At 55.3% G+C, this 13,665-nt stretch overlaps 1 protein-coding gene across 1 annotated transcript in view; it reads left to right on the top strand.

The window, feature by feature from the left end:
- pck2 (phosphoenolpyruvate carboxykinase 2 (mitochondrial)) overlaps positions 1–13,665 on the top strand; it is a 50,823-nt gene that overhangs the window by 36,180 nt on the left and 978 nt on the right. The window contains exon 9 of the mRNA XM_063060122.1: positions 8,423–8,518. Within this exon, the coding sequence (XP_062916192.1) occupies positions 8,423–8,518 (96 nt within the window). The remainder of the gene's footprint in view (positions 1–8,422; positions 8,519–13,665) is intronic.

The following is a 13,665-nucleotide window of genomic DNA, read 5'->3' as shown; positions in this document are numbered from 1 at the left end:
TAGGAGGGGTGACGGAGACGGTGGAGTTTATGGGAGGGATGACGGAGGTGGTGAAGTTTATGGGATGGGTGACGGAGATGGTGGTTTATGGGAGGGGTGACGGAGAGGGTGGAGTTTATAGGAGGGGTGATGGAGATGGTGGTTTATGGGGGCGGTGACGGAGGTGGTGGAGTTTATGCGAGGGGTGACGGCGACGGTGGAGTTTATAGGAGGGGTGACGGAGGTGGTGGAGTTTATGGGAGGGGTGACGGAGACGGTGGAGTTTATGGGAGGGGTGACGGAGGAGGTGGAGTTTATAGGAGGGGTGACGGAGACGGTAGAGTTCATGGGAGGGGTGGCGGAGACGGTAGAGTTCATGGGAGGGGTGGCGGAGACGGTGGAGTTTATGGGAGGGGTGACGGAGATGCAGTTTATAGGAGGGGTGACGGAGACGTTGGAGTTTATGGGAGGGGTGGCGGAGACGGTGGAGTTTATGGGGGGGTGACGGCGACGGTGGAGTTTATAGGAGGGGTGACGGAGACTGTGGAGTTTATGGGAGGGGTGACGGAGAAGGTGGTGTTTATGGGAGGGGTGACGGAGGAGGTGGAGTTTATAGGAGGGGTGACGGAGACTGTGGAGTTTATGGGAGGGGTGACGGAGATGCAGTTTATAGGAGGGGTGACGGAGAGGGTGGAGTTTATGGGAGGGGTGGCGGAGACGGTGGAGTTTATGGGGGGGTGACGGCGACGGTGGAGTTTATAGGAGGGGTGACGGAGACTGTGGAGTTTATGGGAGGGGTGACGGAGAAGGTGGTGTTTATGGGAGGGGTGACGGAGGAGGTGGAGTTTATAGGAGGGGTGACGGAGACGGTAGAGTTCATGGGAGGGGTGGCGGAGACGGTGGAGTTTATGGGGGGGTGACGGCGACGGTGGAGTTTATAGGAGGGGTGACGGAGACTGTGGAGTTTATGGGAGGGGTGACGGAGACGGTGGAGTTTATAGGGGGGGTAACGGCGACGGTGGAGTTGATAGGAGAGGTGACGGCGACGGTGGAGTTTATAGGAGGGGTGACGGAGGTGGTGGAGTTTATAGGAGAGGTGACGGAGAAGGTGGTGTTTATGGGAGGGGTGACGGCGACGGTGGAGTTTATAGGAGGGGTGACGGAGACTGTGGAGTTTATGGGAGGGGTGACGGCGACGGTGGAGTTTATAGGGGGGGTAACGGCGACGGTGGAGTTTATAGGAGGGGTGACGGAGGTGGTGGAGTTTATGGGAGGGGTGACGGAGAAGGTGGTGTTTATGGGAGGGGTGACGGAGACGGTGGAGTTTATAGGAGGGGTGACGGAGACGGTGGTGTTTATGGGAGGGTGACGGAGATGGTGGTTTATGGGAGGGGTGATGGAGACGGTGGAGTTTATAGGAGGGGTGACGGATGTGGAGTTTATGGGAGGGGTGACGGAGACGGTGGTGTTTATAGGAGGGGTGACGGAGAGGGTGGAGTTTATGTAAGGGGTGACGGCGACGGATTTTATAGGAGGGGTGACGGAGCTGGTGGAGTTTATGGGAGGGGTTACGGAGATGTTAGAGTTATATGGGAGGGGTGACAGAGATGGTGGAGTTTATGGGAGGGGTGACGGATGGGGTGAAGTTTATGGGAGGGGTGACGGTGACGGTGGTTTATGCGAGGGGTGACGGAGACGGTGGAGTTATGGGAGGGGTGACGGAGATGGTGGAGTTTATGGGAGGGGTGACGGAGGTGGAGTTTATGGGAGGGGTGACGGAGGTGGAGTTTATAGGAGGGGTGAACGGAGATGGTGGAGTTAATAGGGGGAGTGACGGAGGTGGTGGAATTTATGGGAGGGGTGACGGAGATGGTGGAGTTTATGGGAGGGGTGACGGCGACGGTGGAGTTTATAGGAGGGGTGACGGAGGTGGTGGAGTTTATGGGAGGGGTGACGGAGACGGTGGAGTTTATGGGAGGGGTGACGGAGGAGGTGGAGTTTATAGGAGGGGTGACGGAGGTGGTGGAGTTTATGGGAGGGGTGACGGCGACGGTGGAGTTTATAGGAGGGTTGACGGAGACGTTGGAGTTTATGGGAGGGGTGACGGAGACGGTGGAGTTTATGGGAGGGGTGACGGAGATGCAGTTTATAGGAGGGTTGACGGAGACGTTGGAGTTTATGGGAGGGGTGACGGAGACGGTGGAGTTTATGGGAGGGGTGACGGAGACGGTGGTTTATGGGACGGGAACGGAGATGGTGGTTTATGGGAGGGGTGACGGAGGAGGTGGAGTTCATAGGATGGGTGACGGAGGGGGTGGACTTTGTAGGAGGGGTGACGGAGATGGTGGAGTTTATGGGAGGGGTGACAGAGATGGTGGAGTTTATGGGAGGGGTTACGGAGACGGCAGAGTTTATGGGAGGGGTGACGGAGATGGTGGAGTTTATGGGAGGGGTGACAGAGACGGTGGAGTTTATGGGAGGGGTGACGGAGATGGTGGAGTTTATTGGAGGGGTGACGGAGGTGGTGGAGTTTATAGGAGGGGTGACGGAGACTGTGGAGTTTATGGGAGGGGTGACGGGGACAGTGGAGTTTATACGAGGGGTGATGGAGAGGGTGGAGTTTATGAGAGGTGTGATGGAGACAGTGGAGTTTATAGGAGGGGTGACGGAGATGGTGGAGTTAATAGGGGGGGTGACGGAGACGGTGGACTTTATGGGAGGGGTGACGGAGGAGGTGGAGTTTATAGGAGGGGTGACAGAGACGGTGGAGTTTATGGGAGGGGTGACGGAGATAGAGTTTATAGGAGGGATGACGGAGGTGGTGAAGTTTATGGGAGGGGTGACGGAGATGGTGGTTTATGGGAGGGGTGACGGAGACGGTGGAGTTTATAGGAGGGGTGACGGAGACGGTGGAGTTTATGGGAGGGATGACGGAGGTGGTGAAGTTTATGGGAGGGGTGACGGAGATGGTGGTTTATGGGAGGGGTGACGGAGAGGGTGGAGTTTATAGGAGGGGTGATGGAGATGGTGGTTTATGGGGGCGGTGACGGAGGTGGTGGAGTTTATGCGAGGGGTGACGGCGACGGTGGAGTTTATAGGAGGGGTGACGGAGGTGGTGGAGTTTATGGGAGGGGTGACGGAGACGGTGGAGTTTATGGGAGGGGTGACGGAGGAGGTGGAGTTTATAGGAGGGGTGACGGAGACGGTAGAGTTCATGGGAGGGGTGGCGGAGACGGTAGAGTTCATGGGAGGGGTGGCGGAGACGGTGGAGTTTATGGGAGGGGTGACGGAGATGCAGTTTATAGGAGGGGTGACGGAGACGTTGGAGTTTATGGGAGGGGTGGCGGAGACGGTGGAGTTTATGGGGGGGTGACGGCGACGGTGGAGTTTATAGGAGGGGTGACGGAGACTGTGGAGTTTATGGGAGGGGTGACGGAGAAGGTGATGTTTATGGGAGGGGTGACGGAGGAGGTGGAGTTTATAGGAGGGGTGACGGAGACTGTGGAGTTTATGGGAGGGGTGACGGAGATGCAGTTTATAGGAGGGGTGACGGAGAGGGTGGAGTTTATGGGAGGGGTGGCGGAGACGGTGGAGTTTATGGGGGGGTGACGGCGACGGTGGAGTTTATAGGAGGGGTGACGGAGACTGTGGAGTTTATGGGAGGGGTGACGGAGAAGGTGGTGTTTATGGGAGGGGTGACGGAGGAGGTGGAGTTTATAGGAGGGGTGACGGAGACGGTAGAGTTCATGGGAGGGGTGGCGGAGACGGTGGAGTTTATGGGGGGGTGACGGCGACGGTGGAGTTTATAGGAGGGGTGACGGAGACTGTGGAGTTTATGGGAGGGGTGACGGAGACGGTGGAGTTTATAGGGGGGGTAACGGCGACGGTGGAGTTGATAGGAGAGGTGACGGCGACGGTGGAGTTTATAGGAGGGGTGACGGAGGTGGTGGAGTTTATAGGAGAGGTGACGGAGAAGGTGGTATTTATGGGAGGGGTGACGGCGACGGTGGAGTTTATAGGAGGGGTGACGGAGACTGTGGAGTTTATGGGAGGGGTGACGGCGACGGTGGAGTTTATAGGGGGGGTAACGGCGACGGTGGAGTTTATAGGAGGGGTGACGGAGGTGGTGGAGTTTATGGGAGGGGTGACGGAGAAGGTGGTGTTTATGGGAGGGGTGATGCATTCGGTGGAGTTTATAGGAGGGGTGACGGAGACGGTGGTGTTTATGGGAGGGTGACGGAGATGGTGGTTTATGGGAGGGGTGATGGAGACGGTGGAGTTTATAGGAGGGGTGACGGATGTGGAGTTTATGGGAGGGGTGACGGAGACGGTGGTGTTTATAGGAGGGGTGACGGAGAGGGTGGAGTTTATGTAAGGGGTGACGGCGACGGATTTTATAGGAGGGGTGACGGAGCTGGTGGAGTTTATGGGAGGGGTTACGGAGATGTTAGAGTTATATGGGAGGGGTGACAGAGATGGTGGAGTTTATGGGAGGGGTGACGGATGGGGTGAAGTTTATGGGAGGGGTGACGGTGACGGTGGTTTATGCGAGGGGTGACGGAGACGGTGGAGTTATGGGAGGGGTGACGGAGATGGTGGAGTTTATGGGAGGGGTGACGGAGGTGGAGTTTATGGGAGGGGTGACGGAGGTGGAGTTTATAGGAGGGGTGAACGGAGATGGTGGAGTTAATAGGGGGAGTGACGGAGGTGGTGGAATTTATGGGAGGGGTGACGGAGATGGTGGAGTTTATGGGAGGGGTGACGGCGACGGTGGAGTTTATAGGAGGGGTGACGGAGGTGGTGGAGTTTATGGGAGGGGTGACGGAGACGGTGGAGTTTATGGGAGGGGTGACGGAGGAGGTGGAGTTTATAGGAGGGGTGACGGAGGTGGTGGAGTTTATGGGAGGGGTGACGGCGACGGTGGAGTTTATAGGAGGGTTGACGGAGACGTTGGAGTTTATGGGAGGGGTGACGGAGACGGTGGAGTTTATGGGAGGGGTGACGGAGATGCAGTTTATAGGAGGGTTGACGGAGACGTTGGAGTTTATGGGAGGGGTGACGGAGACGGTGGAGTTTATGGGAGGGGTGACGGAGACGGTGGTTTATGGGACGGGAACGGAGATGGTGGTTTATGGGAGGGGTGACGGAGGAGGTGGAGTTCATAGGATGGGTGACGGAGGGGGTGGACTTTGTAGGAGGGGTGACGGAGATTGTGGAGTTTATGGGAGGGGTGACAGAGATGGTGGAGTTTATGGGAGGGGTTACGGAGACGGCAGAGTTTATGGGAGGGGTGACGGAGATGGTGGAGTTTATGGGAGGGGTGACAGAGGGGGTGGAGTTTGTAGGAGGGGTGGCGGAGATGGTGGAGTTTATGGGAGGGGTGACAGAGATGGTGGTTTATGGGAGGGGTGACGGAGACGCTGGAGTTTATAGGAGCGATGACAGAGACGGTGGAGTTTATAGAAGGGGTGACGGAGACGGTGGAGTTTATGGGAGGGGTGACGGAGAAGGTGGTGTTTATGGGAGGGGTGACGCATACGCTGGAGTTTATAGGAGGGGTGACGGATGTGGAGTTTATGGGAGGGGTGACGGAGACGGTGGAGTTTATAGGAGGGGTGACGGAGATGGTAGAGTTTATGGGAGGGGTTACGGAGATGGTGGAGTTTATGGGACGGGTGATGGAGACGGTGGAGTTTATGGGAGCGGTGACGGAGACGGTGGTGTTTATAGGAGGGGTGATGGAGAGGGTGGAGTTGATGGGGGGGTGACGGAGGTGGTGGAGTTTATAGGAGGGGTGACGGAGGTGGTGGAGTTTATGGGAGGGGTGACGGAGACGTTGGAGTTTATGGGAGTGGTGACGGAGACGGTGGAGTTTATGGGAGGGGTGACGGAGATGCAGTTTATAGGAGGGTTGACGGAGACGTTGGAGTTTATGGGAGGGGTGACGGAGACGGTGGAGTTTATGGGAGGGGTGATGGAGATGGTGGAGTTTATGGGAGCGGTGACGGAGACGGTGGTGTTTATAGGAGGGGTTACGGAGATGGTGGAGTTTATGGGAGGGGTGATGGAGACGGTGGAGTTTATGGGAGCGGTGACGGAGACGGTGGTGTTTATAGGAGGGGTGACGGAGACGGTGGAGTTTATGGGAGGGGTGACGGAGATGCAGTTTATAGGAGGGTTGACGGAGACGTTGGAGTTTATGGGAGGGGTGACGGAGACGGTGGAGTTTATGGGAGGGGTGATGGAGATGGTGGAGTTTATAGGAGGGTTGACGGAGACGTTGGAGTTTATGGGAGGGGTGACGGAGACGGTGGAGTTTATGGGAGGGGTGACGGAGGTTGTGGAGTTTATAGGAGGGGTGACGGAGACAGTGGAGTTTATGGGAGGGGTGACGGAGATGCAGTTTATAGGAGGGTTGACGGAGACGTTGGAGTTTATGGGAGGGGTGACGGAGACGGTGGAGTTTATGGGAGGGGTGACGGAGATGCAGTTTATAGGAGGGTTGACGGAGACGTTGGAGTTTATGGGAGGGGTGACGGAGACGGTGGAGTTTATGGGAGGGGTGACGGAGATGCAGTTTATAGGAGGGGTGACGGAGACGTTGGAGTTTATGGGAGGGGTGACGGAGGGGGTGGAGTTTATGGGAGGGCTGACGGAGGGGGTGGAGTTTATGGGAGGGGTGACGGAGACGGTGGAGTTTATGGGAGGGGTGACGGAGGGGGTGGAGTTTATGGGAGGGCTGACGGAGGGGGTGGAGTTTATGGGAGGGGTTACGGAGATGGTGGTTTATGGGAGGGGAACGGAGATGGTGGTTTATGGGAGGGGTGACGGAGGAGGTGGAGTTTATAGGATGGGTGACGGAGGGGGTGGACTTTGTAGGAGGGGTGACGGAGATGGTGGAGTTTATGGGAGGGGTGACGGAGACGGTGGTGTTTATAGGAGGGGTGACGGAGGGGGTGGAGTTTATGGGAGGGGTGACGGAGGGGGTGGAGTTTATGGGAGGGGTGACGGAGATGGTGGAGTTTATGGGAGGGGTGACAGAGATGGTGGAGTTTATGGGAGGGGTTACGGAGACGGCAGAGTTTATGGGAGGGGTGACGGAGATGGTGGAGTTTATGGGAGGGGTGACAGAGGGGGTGGAGTTTGTAGGAGGGGTGGCGGAGATGGTGGAGTTTATGGGAGGGGTGACAGAGATGGTGGTTTATGGGAGGGGTGACGGAGACGCTGGAGTTTATAGGAGCGATGACAGAGACGGTGGAGTTTATAGGAGGGGTGACAGTCGTGGAGTTTATAGGAGGGGTGACGGAGACGGTGGAGTTTATGGGAGGGGTGACGGAGAAGGTGGTGTTTATGGGAGGGGTGACGGATACGCTGGAGTTTATAGGAGGGGTGACGGATGTGGAGTTTATGGGAGGGGTGACGGAGACGGTGGAGTTTATAGGAGGGGTGACGGAGATGGTAGAGTTTATAGGAGGGGTAATGGAGATGGTGGAGTTTATGGGAGGGGTGACGGAGGTGGTGGAGTTTATAGGAGGGGTGACGGAGGTGTGGGATTTTATTGGAGGGGTGACGGAGGTGGTGGAGTTTATGGGAGGGGTGACGGAGGTTGTGGAGTTTATAGGAGGGGTTACGGAGATGGTGGAGTTTATGGGACGGGTGATGGAGGTGGTGGAGTTTATAGGAGGGGTGACGGAGACGGTGGTGTTTATAGGAGGGGTGATGGAGATGGTGGAGTTGATGGGGGGGTGACGGAGGTGGTGGAGTTTATAGGAGGGGTGACGGAGATGTTGGAGTTTATGGGAGGGGTGACGGAGACGGTGGAGTTTATAGGAGGGGTAATGGAGATGGTGGAGTTTATGGGAGGGGTGACGGAGGTGGTGGAGTTTATAGGAGGGGTGACGGAGGTGTGGGATTTTATTGGAGGGGTGACGGAGGTGGTGGAGTTTATGGGAGGGGTGACGGAGATGGTGGAGTTTATGGGAGGGGTGATGGAGACGGTGGAGATTATGGGAGGGGTGACGGAGGTGTGGGATTTTATTGGAGGTGTGATGGAGATGTTGGAGTTTATAGGAGGGGTGACGGAGGTGGTGGAGTTTATAGGAGGGGTAACGGAGACGGTGGAGTTTATGGGAGTGGTGACGGAGACAGTGGAGTTTATAGGAGAGGTGACGGAGGTGTGGGATTTTATTGGAGGTGTGATGGAGGTGGTGGAGTTTATAGGAGGGGTAACGGAGACGGTGGAGTTTATGGGAGGGGTGACGGAGGTGGTGGAATTTATGGGAGGGGTGACGGAGGTGGTGGAGTTTATAGGAGAGGTGGTGACTGCGCGCAGTGGGTGGGAGCCTTACAGGTGTGTGCTGGGTGATGGGTACATGTGGGTCTGCTTGCTGTGTCTGATATTGACCTCCACCTCCCCCGCCCCCCCCGGCACCCTCTTGAGCAGGTGTCCCCCTGGTGTACGAGGCCTTTAACTGGAATCACGGGGTCTTTGTCGGAGCAGCCATGAGGTCGGAGGCCACAGCAGCAGCCGAGCACAAAGGTGGGTGCTGTACCCCTTCACACTGCCGTCCACCCCTTTACACGTTCTCCTCATCTCTCGGGTCAGTCCCCGTCTGCACATCCCCTCATCACTTCCTCCCGACTCTTCCCCCCCCCATCATTCCCCCCTCAACATCCCACCCCGCCCTGCCTCAATGTCCTACCCCCTCGACGCTCAACTCCACTCTGCCCCGCTCTGCGCCCTCCCCCGACCCGTCTGTGCCCACCCCCCCTGCATCCCACGACACTTGCTCCTCCTCCGCCACTCCACCCCCTCAGTGCTTTCCATCACGGTAGCAAAGTTTCAGAGGGACATGGGTCAGCACAGACACAGCAGGCCGAGGGGCTGTTCCGGTGCTGTACTGTCCTACCCTCTGGGCTGTGCTGGGTTTAAGTGCAGTGCCCTGTGTTCTGGAACGTGCCCTTGGCACTTGCCCCCTGCATTCACAAGATACAGTGAGAAGCTTCTGTTTGCTGGCTGTCCAGACTGACCGACGAGGTAGAAAACATGAAAATGGACTGCTGAATACAGCATTGCCGTTCCAGGGGAGGTTCCGGCCCACAGTTTGCTGCCAGGCCACAACAAGATAGATTGTAATGTCAAGAGTCCATCTTTATCATGCAAGAGGTCCGTCAATAGTCTTATAAGCCCTTCACGGTAGGTTGACTCAGGAGGTAAAGGTGCATGGGTCCAGGGTGAATTGCAAGTTTAGATTCGGAACTGTCTCATCCATTGAAGACAAGGAGTGGGGATGAGAGGGTGTTAGTTTGGCTGGAGGTCTGTGACCAGTGGTGTTGTTATAGTAGCAGGCAGCCGTCGATCCCAGGGGATCATGGGTTTGTGCCTCTGGTGGACTGTGTCCTCTGCAGGGCACAAGCCTGGGTGGGAAGATTTGAAGAACCGGCTGTTGCCCATGCAGCGGGTTCCCCCTCTCCACGTCACTGATGTAGTCCAAGGGAAGGGCAAGTGCCGATACAGCTTGGCACCAGTGTCGTCACAGAGGTTGCCAGAGTGAAGTTGTAAACAACATCAAACTGTCTCAGGGACCCGGGCTCTGGATTTCTTCCTCGGGGTTTACTCCTGAAGCTGTTCCCATGGGTGGGTGTGGCCACAAGGCAGCAGAGGTTTTAAATCAGAGTTTTCCTTCTCCTAGTCGGGCTGCCATCCAAGGCCGACGAGCCCCACCTGCTCGAAGCGACTGGTTTTGAGGTGCCAGTGGTCCGCCTTTGCCCCTTCTCTTGTCAGTAGAAACAGTTCCGCCGGGTCTCGTAGCTAAACCAGACGTGAAGGCCAAGAGTTGGACTTGGCTGTCAGAGGCTGTTAGAGTCACACGCCATTGGGAGCACTTTATAGGTAGTGGGAGCTTATCCTCACCACCAGCCCCAGGCTATGACAACCTTAAGATAAAAAGGATCATTAAATGGTGTAGCAGACTCGATGGGCCAAATGGCCTAACTCTACTCCTATGCCTTACGGTTTTGCAAGGATTGGTGTTGATACCCCTGATGTTCACACGTTCACCAGTGATCTGGATGAAAGTGTAGGTGGGTGGATCAGCAAGTTTGTGGAATGGACCCAGATTGGTGCTGCGGACTGCGTAAGGGACTAACGAAGGACACAGCGGGAAGTACACCAGTTACAGAGAGGGGCAGATGGACTTTAATCCGGGTGAGTGTGAGGCGTCGCACTTTGAGAGGTCAAATGAAAGGTACACAGTTAATGGTAGACCCCTTCATCGCACTGAGGTGCAGCAGAATCTTGTAGCCCACATCCATAGTTGACTGAAAGCGGCGATGCAAGTGGGATAAGGTGGTAAAGGTGGCGGATAAAATGCTTCCCTTCATTGGGGGGGGTGCAGTGTATAACAGTAAGGAAGTCACGTTGAGGCCAAATAAACCTTTTGTCAGACCACACTTGGAGTTCTAGTCTCTCTATAGTAGAAAGGATGTGAAGGCTTTGGAGGGGTGCAGAAGAGGTTCAAATGGATCAGAGGGTACGAGCAAGAAGGAGAGGTGGGGCAAACTTGGGTTGTTCTTCCTAGAGTGTCAAAGGCTGAAGGGAGACATGGAGATTTTTTAAATTATGAAAGACAGAGACAGTTAGAATCCTTTCCTCAGGGTAGAGATGTCAAACACCAAAGGATCTGCTTTAAGGTTGGGCGGGGGGGGGAAGAAGTTATTTTTATGCAGAGAGCTTTAGATTCCTGTAATCAGGATCAGAATTAGGCTTAATATCACTGGCATATGGTTGTTGTCCTTGCCGCAGCAGAACATTACAATACATAATAATAGAAAAGAATGTGAATTGTATATATCCATAAGTAGTTAAATAAAATTAGTGGTGTAAAATTAGAAATAAAAAAGTAGTGAGGCAGTGTTCATAGGTTCAATGTCCATTTAGGAATCAGATGGCAGAGGGGAGGAAGCTGTTTCTGAATCGCTGAGTGTGTGCCTTCAGGCTCCTGTACCTCCTACCTGACGATAACAAGGAGCAGAGCACATGTCCTGGGTGGCGAGGGTCCTTAATGGGTGCTGCCTTTTTGAGGCATTGCTCCTTGAAGATGTCTTGGACACTATGGAAGCCGGTGTCCATGATGGAACCGACTAAGTCTACAGCTCTCTGCAGCTTACTTTAATCCTGTGCAGTAGCCTCCCCACACCAGAGGTAATGCAGCCAGTTAGATAGTTCTCCTCAGTACATCTATAGAAGTTTTCGAGCATTTTAGATGACAAACCAAATCTCTTCAAACTCCTAATGAAATATAGCTTCTTTATAGTTGCATTGATATGTTGGGACCAGGTTAGATCCTCAGAGATCTTGACATCCAGGGACTTGAAACTGCTCACTCTCTCCACTTCTGACCCCTCTATGAGGATTGGTGTGTGTTCCCTCATCTTGCCCTTTCCGGGTTCCCAGGGGCCACAGTGCAAGCAGGCAGTTTGGTACAGTTTAATGTGAGACTTTTGGAGGGTATCGAGTTTAATGTGAGACTATTGGAGGGTGTCGTTGATATACAGGAGGAGGGCATTTGATATAATTTGGCATCAAGATCAGGACATCGTGGGCGAGGTGACTTGTCCAGAGCTGTGATGTTCTATGTTTATATTTCTTGAGCCTGGTGGTAGCATTTTCTGCCTGATGGGAGAGGGGAGAAGAGAGAGTGTCTGGGGTGGGGGGGGGCCCTCGATTATTCCCCAACCCTGGAGAATAGACTCTGCACGTTGCCCCCATCTATGCCCTCGTGGTCAGAATCAGGTTCATTGTCACTGCCTTATCTGATGTTAAAATTGTTGTTTTGTGGCAGCAGACATAAAAATCACGATCAATTACAGAAGTAATTGAATAGGGCAAAAGAAAGGACTAAGAAGTCGGTGTTCACGGACCGTTCAGAAACATGATGGTGGAGGGGAAGAGGCTGCTTCTGATTCATTGAGTTTGGGTCTCCGGGCTCCTGGAGCCCCTCCCCGATGGTGGTAACGAGAAGAGGGCACGTCCCTGAGGGTGAAGGTGTCTTCTTCAGGCACCACCTCTTGAAGATGAGGGTTTTGTCCACGATGGGGCTGTCCGAGCCTGCAGCCCTTTGAGAATCAGAGTTATCATCACTGACCGACGTCCTGAAGCCTTGCCGGCCTCTTGAGACCCCCGTACATCGCACATCGAAGGGTGACCTGTGAGGTCTCCAATGCGCAAAGAATAAAAGTCCTGACCTGCCCGACCTCAGTCCCTCGAGTCCCAGCAACATCCCAGGACGGCACAGTACCACGGCAGTTAGAGTAACACTATTACAGCGGTAGCAAACCTGGGTTCAGTTCCTGTCGCTGTCTGTACGTTCTCCCCCCAACCCTGGGTTCAGTTCCTGTCGCTGTCTGTACGTTCTCCCCCCGACCCTGGGTTCAATTCCTGTCGCTGTCTGTACGTTCCCCCTGACCCTGGGTTCAGTTCCTGTCGCTGTCTGTACATTCCCCCCCGACCCTGGGTTCAATTCCTGTCGCTGTCTGTACATTCTCCCCCCGACCCTGGGTTCAATTCCTGTCGCTGTCTGTACATTCTCCCCCCGACCCTGGGTTCAGTTCCTGTCGCTGTCTGTACGTTCTCCCCCCGACCCTGGGTTCAGTTCCTGTCGCTGTCTGTACATTCTCCCCCCGACCATGGGTTCAGTTCCTGTCGCTGTCTGTACGTTCTCCCCCCGACCCTGGGTTAAATTCCTGTCGCTGTCTGTACATTCTCCCCCGACCCTGGGTTCAAATCCTGTCGCTGTCTGTACATTCTCCCCCGACCCTGGGTTCAGTTCCTGTCGCTGTCTGTACGTTCTCCCCCCGACCCTGGGTTCAATTCCTGTCGCTGTCTGTACATTCTCCCCCCGACCCTGGGTTCAGTTCCTGTCGCTGTCTGTACATTCTCCCCCCGACCCTGGGTTCAGTTCCTGTCGCTGTCTGTACATTCTCCCCCTGACCCTGGGTTCAGTTCCTGTCGCTGTCTGTACATTCTCCCCCCGACCCTGGGTTCAGTTCCTGTCGCTGTCTGTACATTCTCCCCCCGACCCTGGGTTCAATTCCTGTCGCTGTCTGTACATTCTCCCCCTGACCCTGGTTTCAGTTCCTGTCGCTGTCTGTACATTCCCCCCCGACCCTGGGTTCAATTCCTGTCGCTGTCTGTACGTTCTCCCCCTGACCCTGGGTTCAATTCCTGTCGCTGTCTGTACATTCTCCCCCCGACCCTGGGTTCAATTCCTGTCGCTGTCTGTACATTCTCCCCCCGACCCTGGGTTCAGTTCCTGTCGCTGTCTGTACATTCTCCCCCCGACCCTGGGTTCAGTTCCTGTCGCTGTCTGTACATTCTCCCCCTGACCCTGGGTTCAATTCCTGTCGCTGTCTGTACATTCCCCCCCCGACCCTGGGTTCAATTCCTGTCGCTGTCTGTACATTCTCCCCCGACCCTGGGTTCAATTCCTGTCGCTGTCTGTACATTCTCCCCCTGACCCTGGGTTCAGTTCCTGTCGCTGTCTGTACTTTCTCCCCCGACCCTGGGTTCAGTTCCTGTCGCTGTCTGTACGTTCTCCCCCTGACCCTGGGTTCAATTCCTGTCGCTGTCTGTACTTTCTCCCCCTGACCCTGGGTTCAAATCCTGTCGCTGTCTGTAAGGACTCT

The sequence above is a fragment of the Mobula hypostoma genome, chromosome 10, assembly GCF_963921235.1.
Source record: "Mobula hypostoma chromosome 10, sMobHyp1.1, whole genome shotgun sequence".
NCBI classification, from domain to species: Eukaryota; Metazoa; Chordata; class Chondrichthyes; order Myliobatiformes; family Myliobatidae; genus Mobula; species Mobula hypostoma.
Note: the sequence above shows the minus strand (reverse complement) of the source record. Positions and strands in the feature narration are given on the sequence as shown.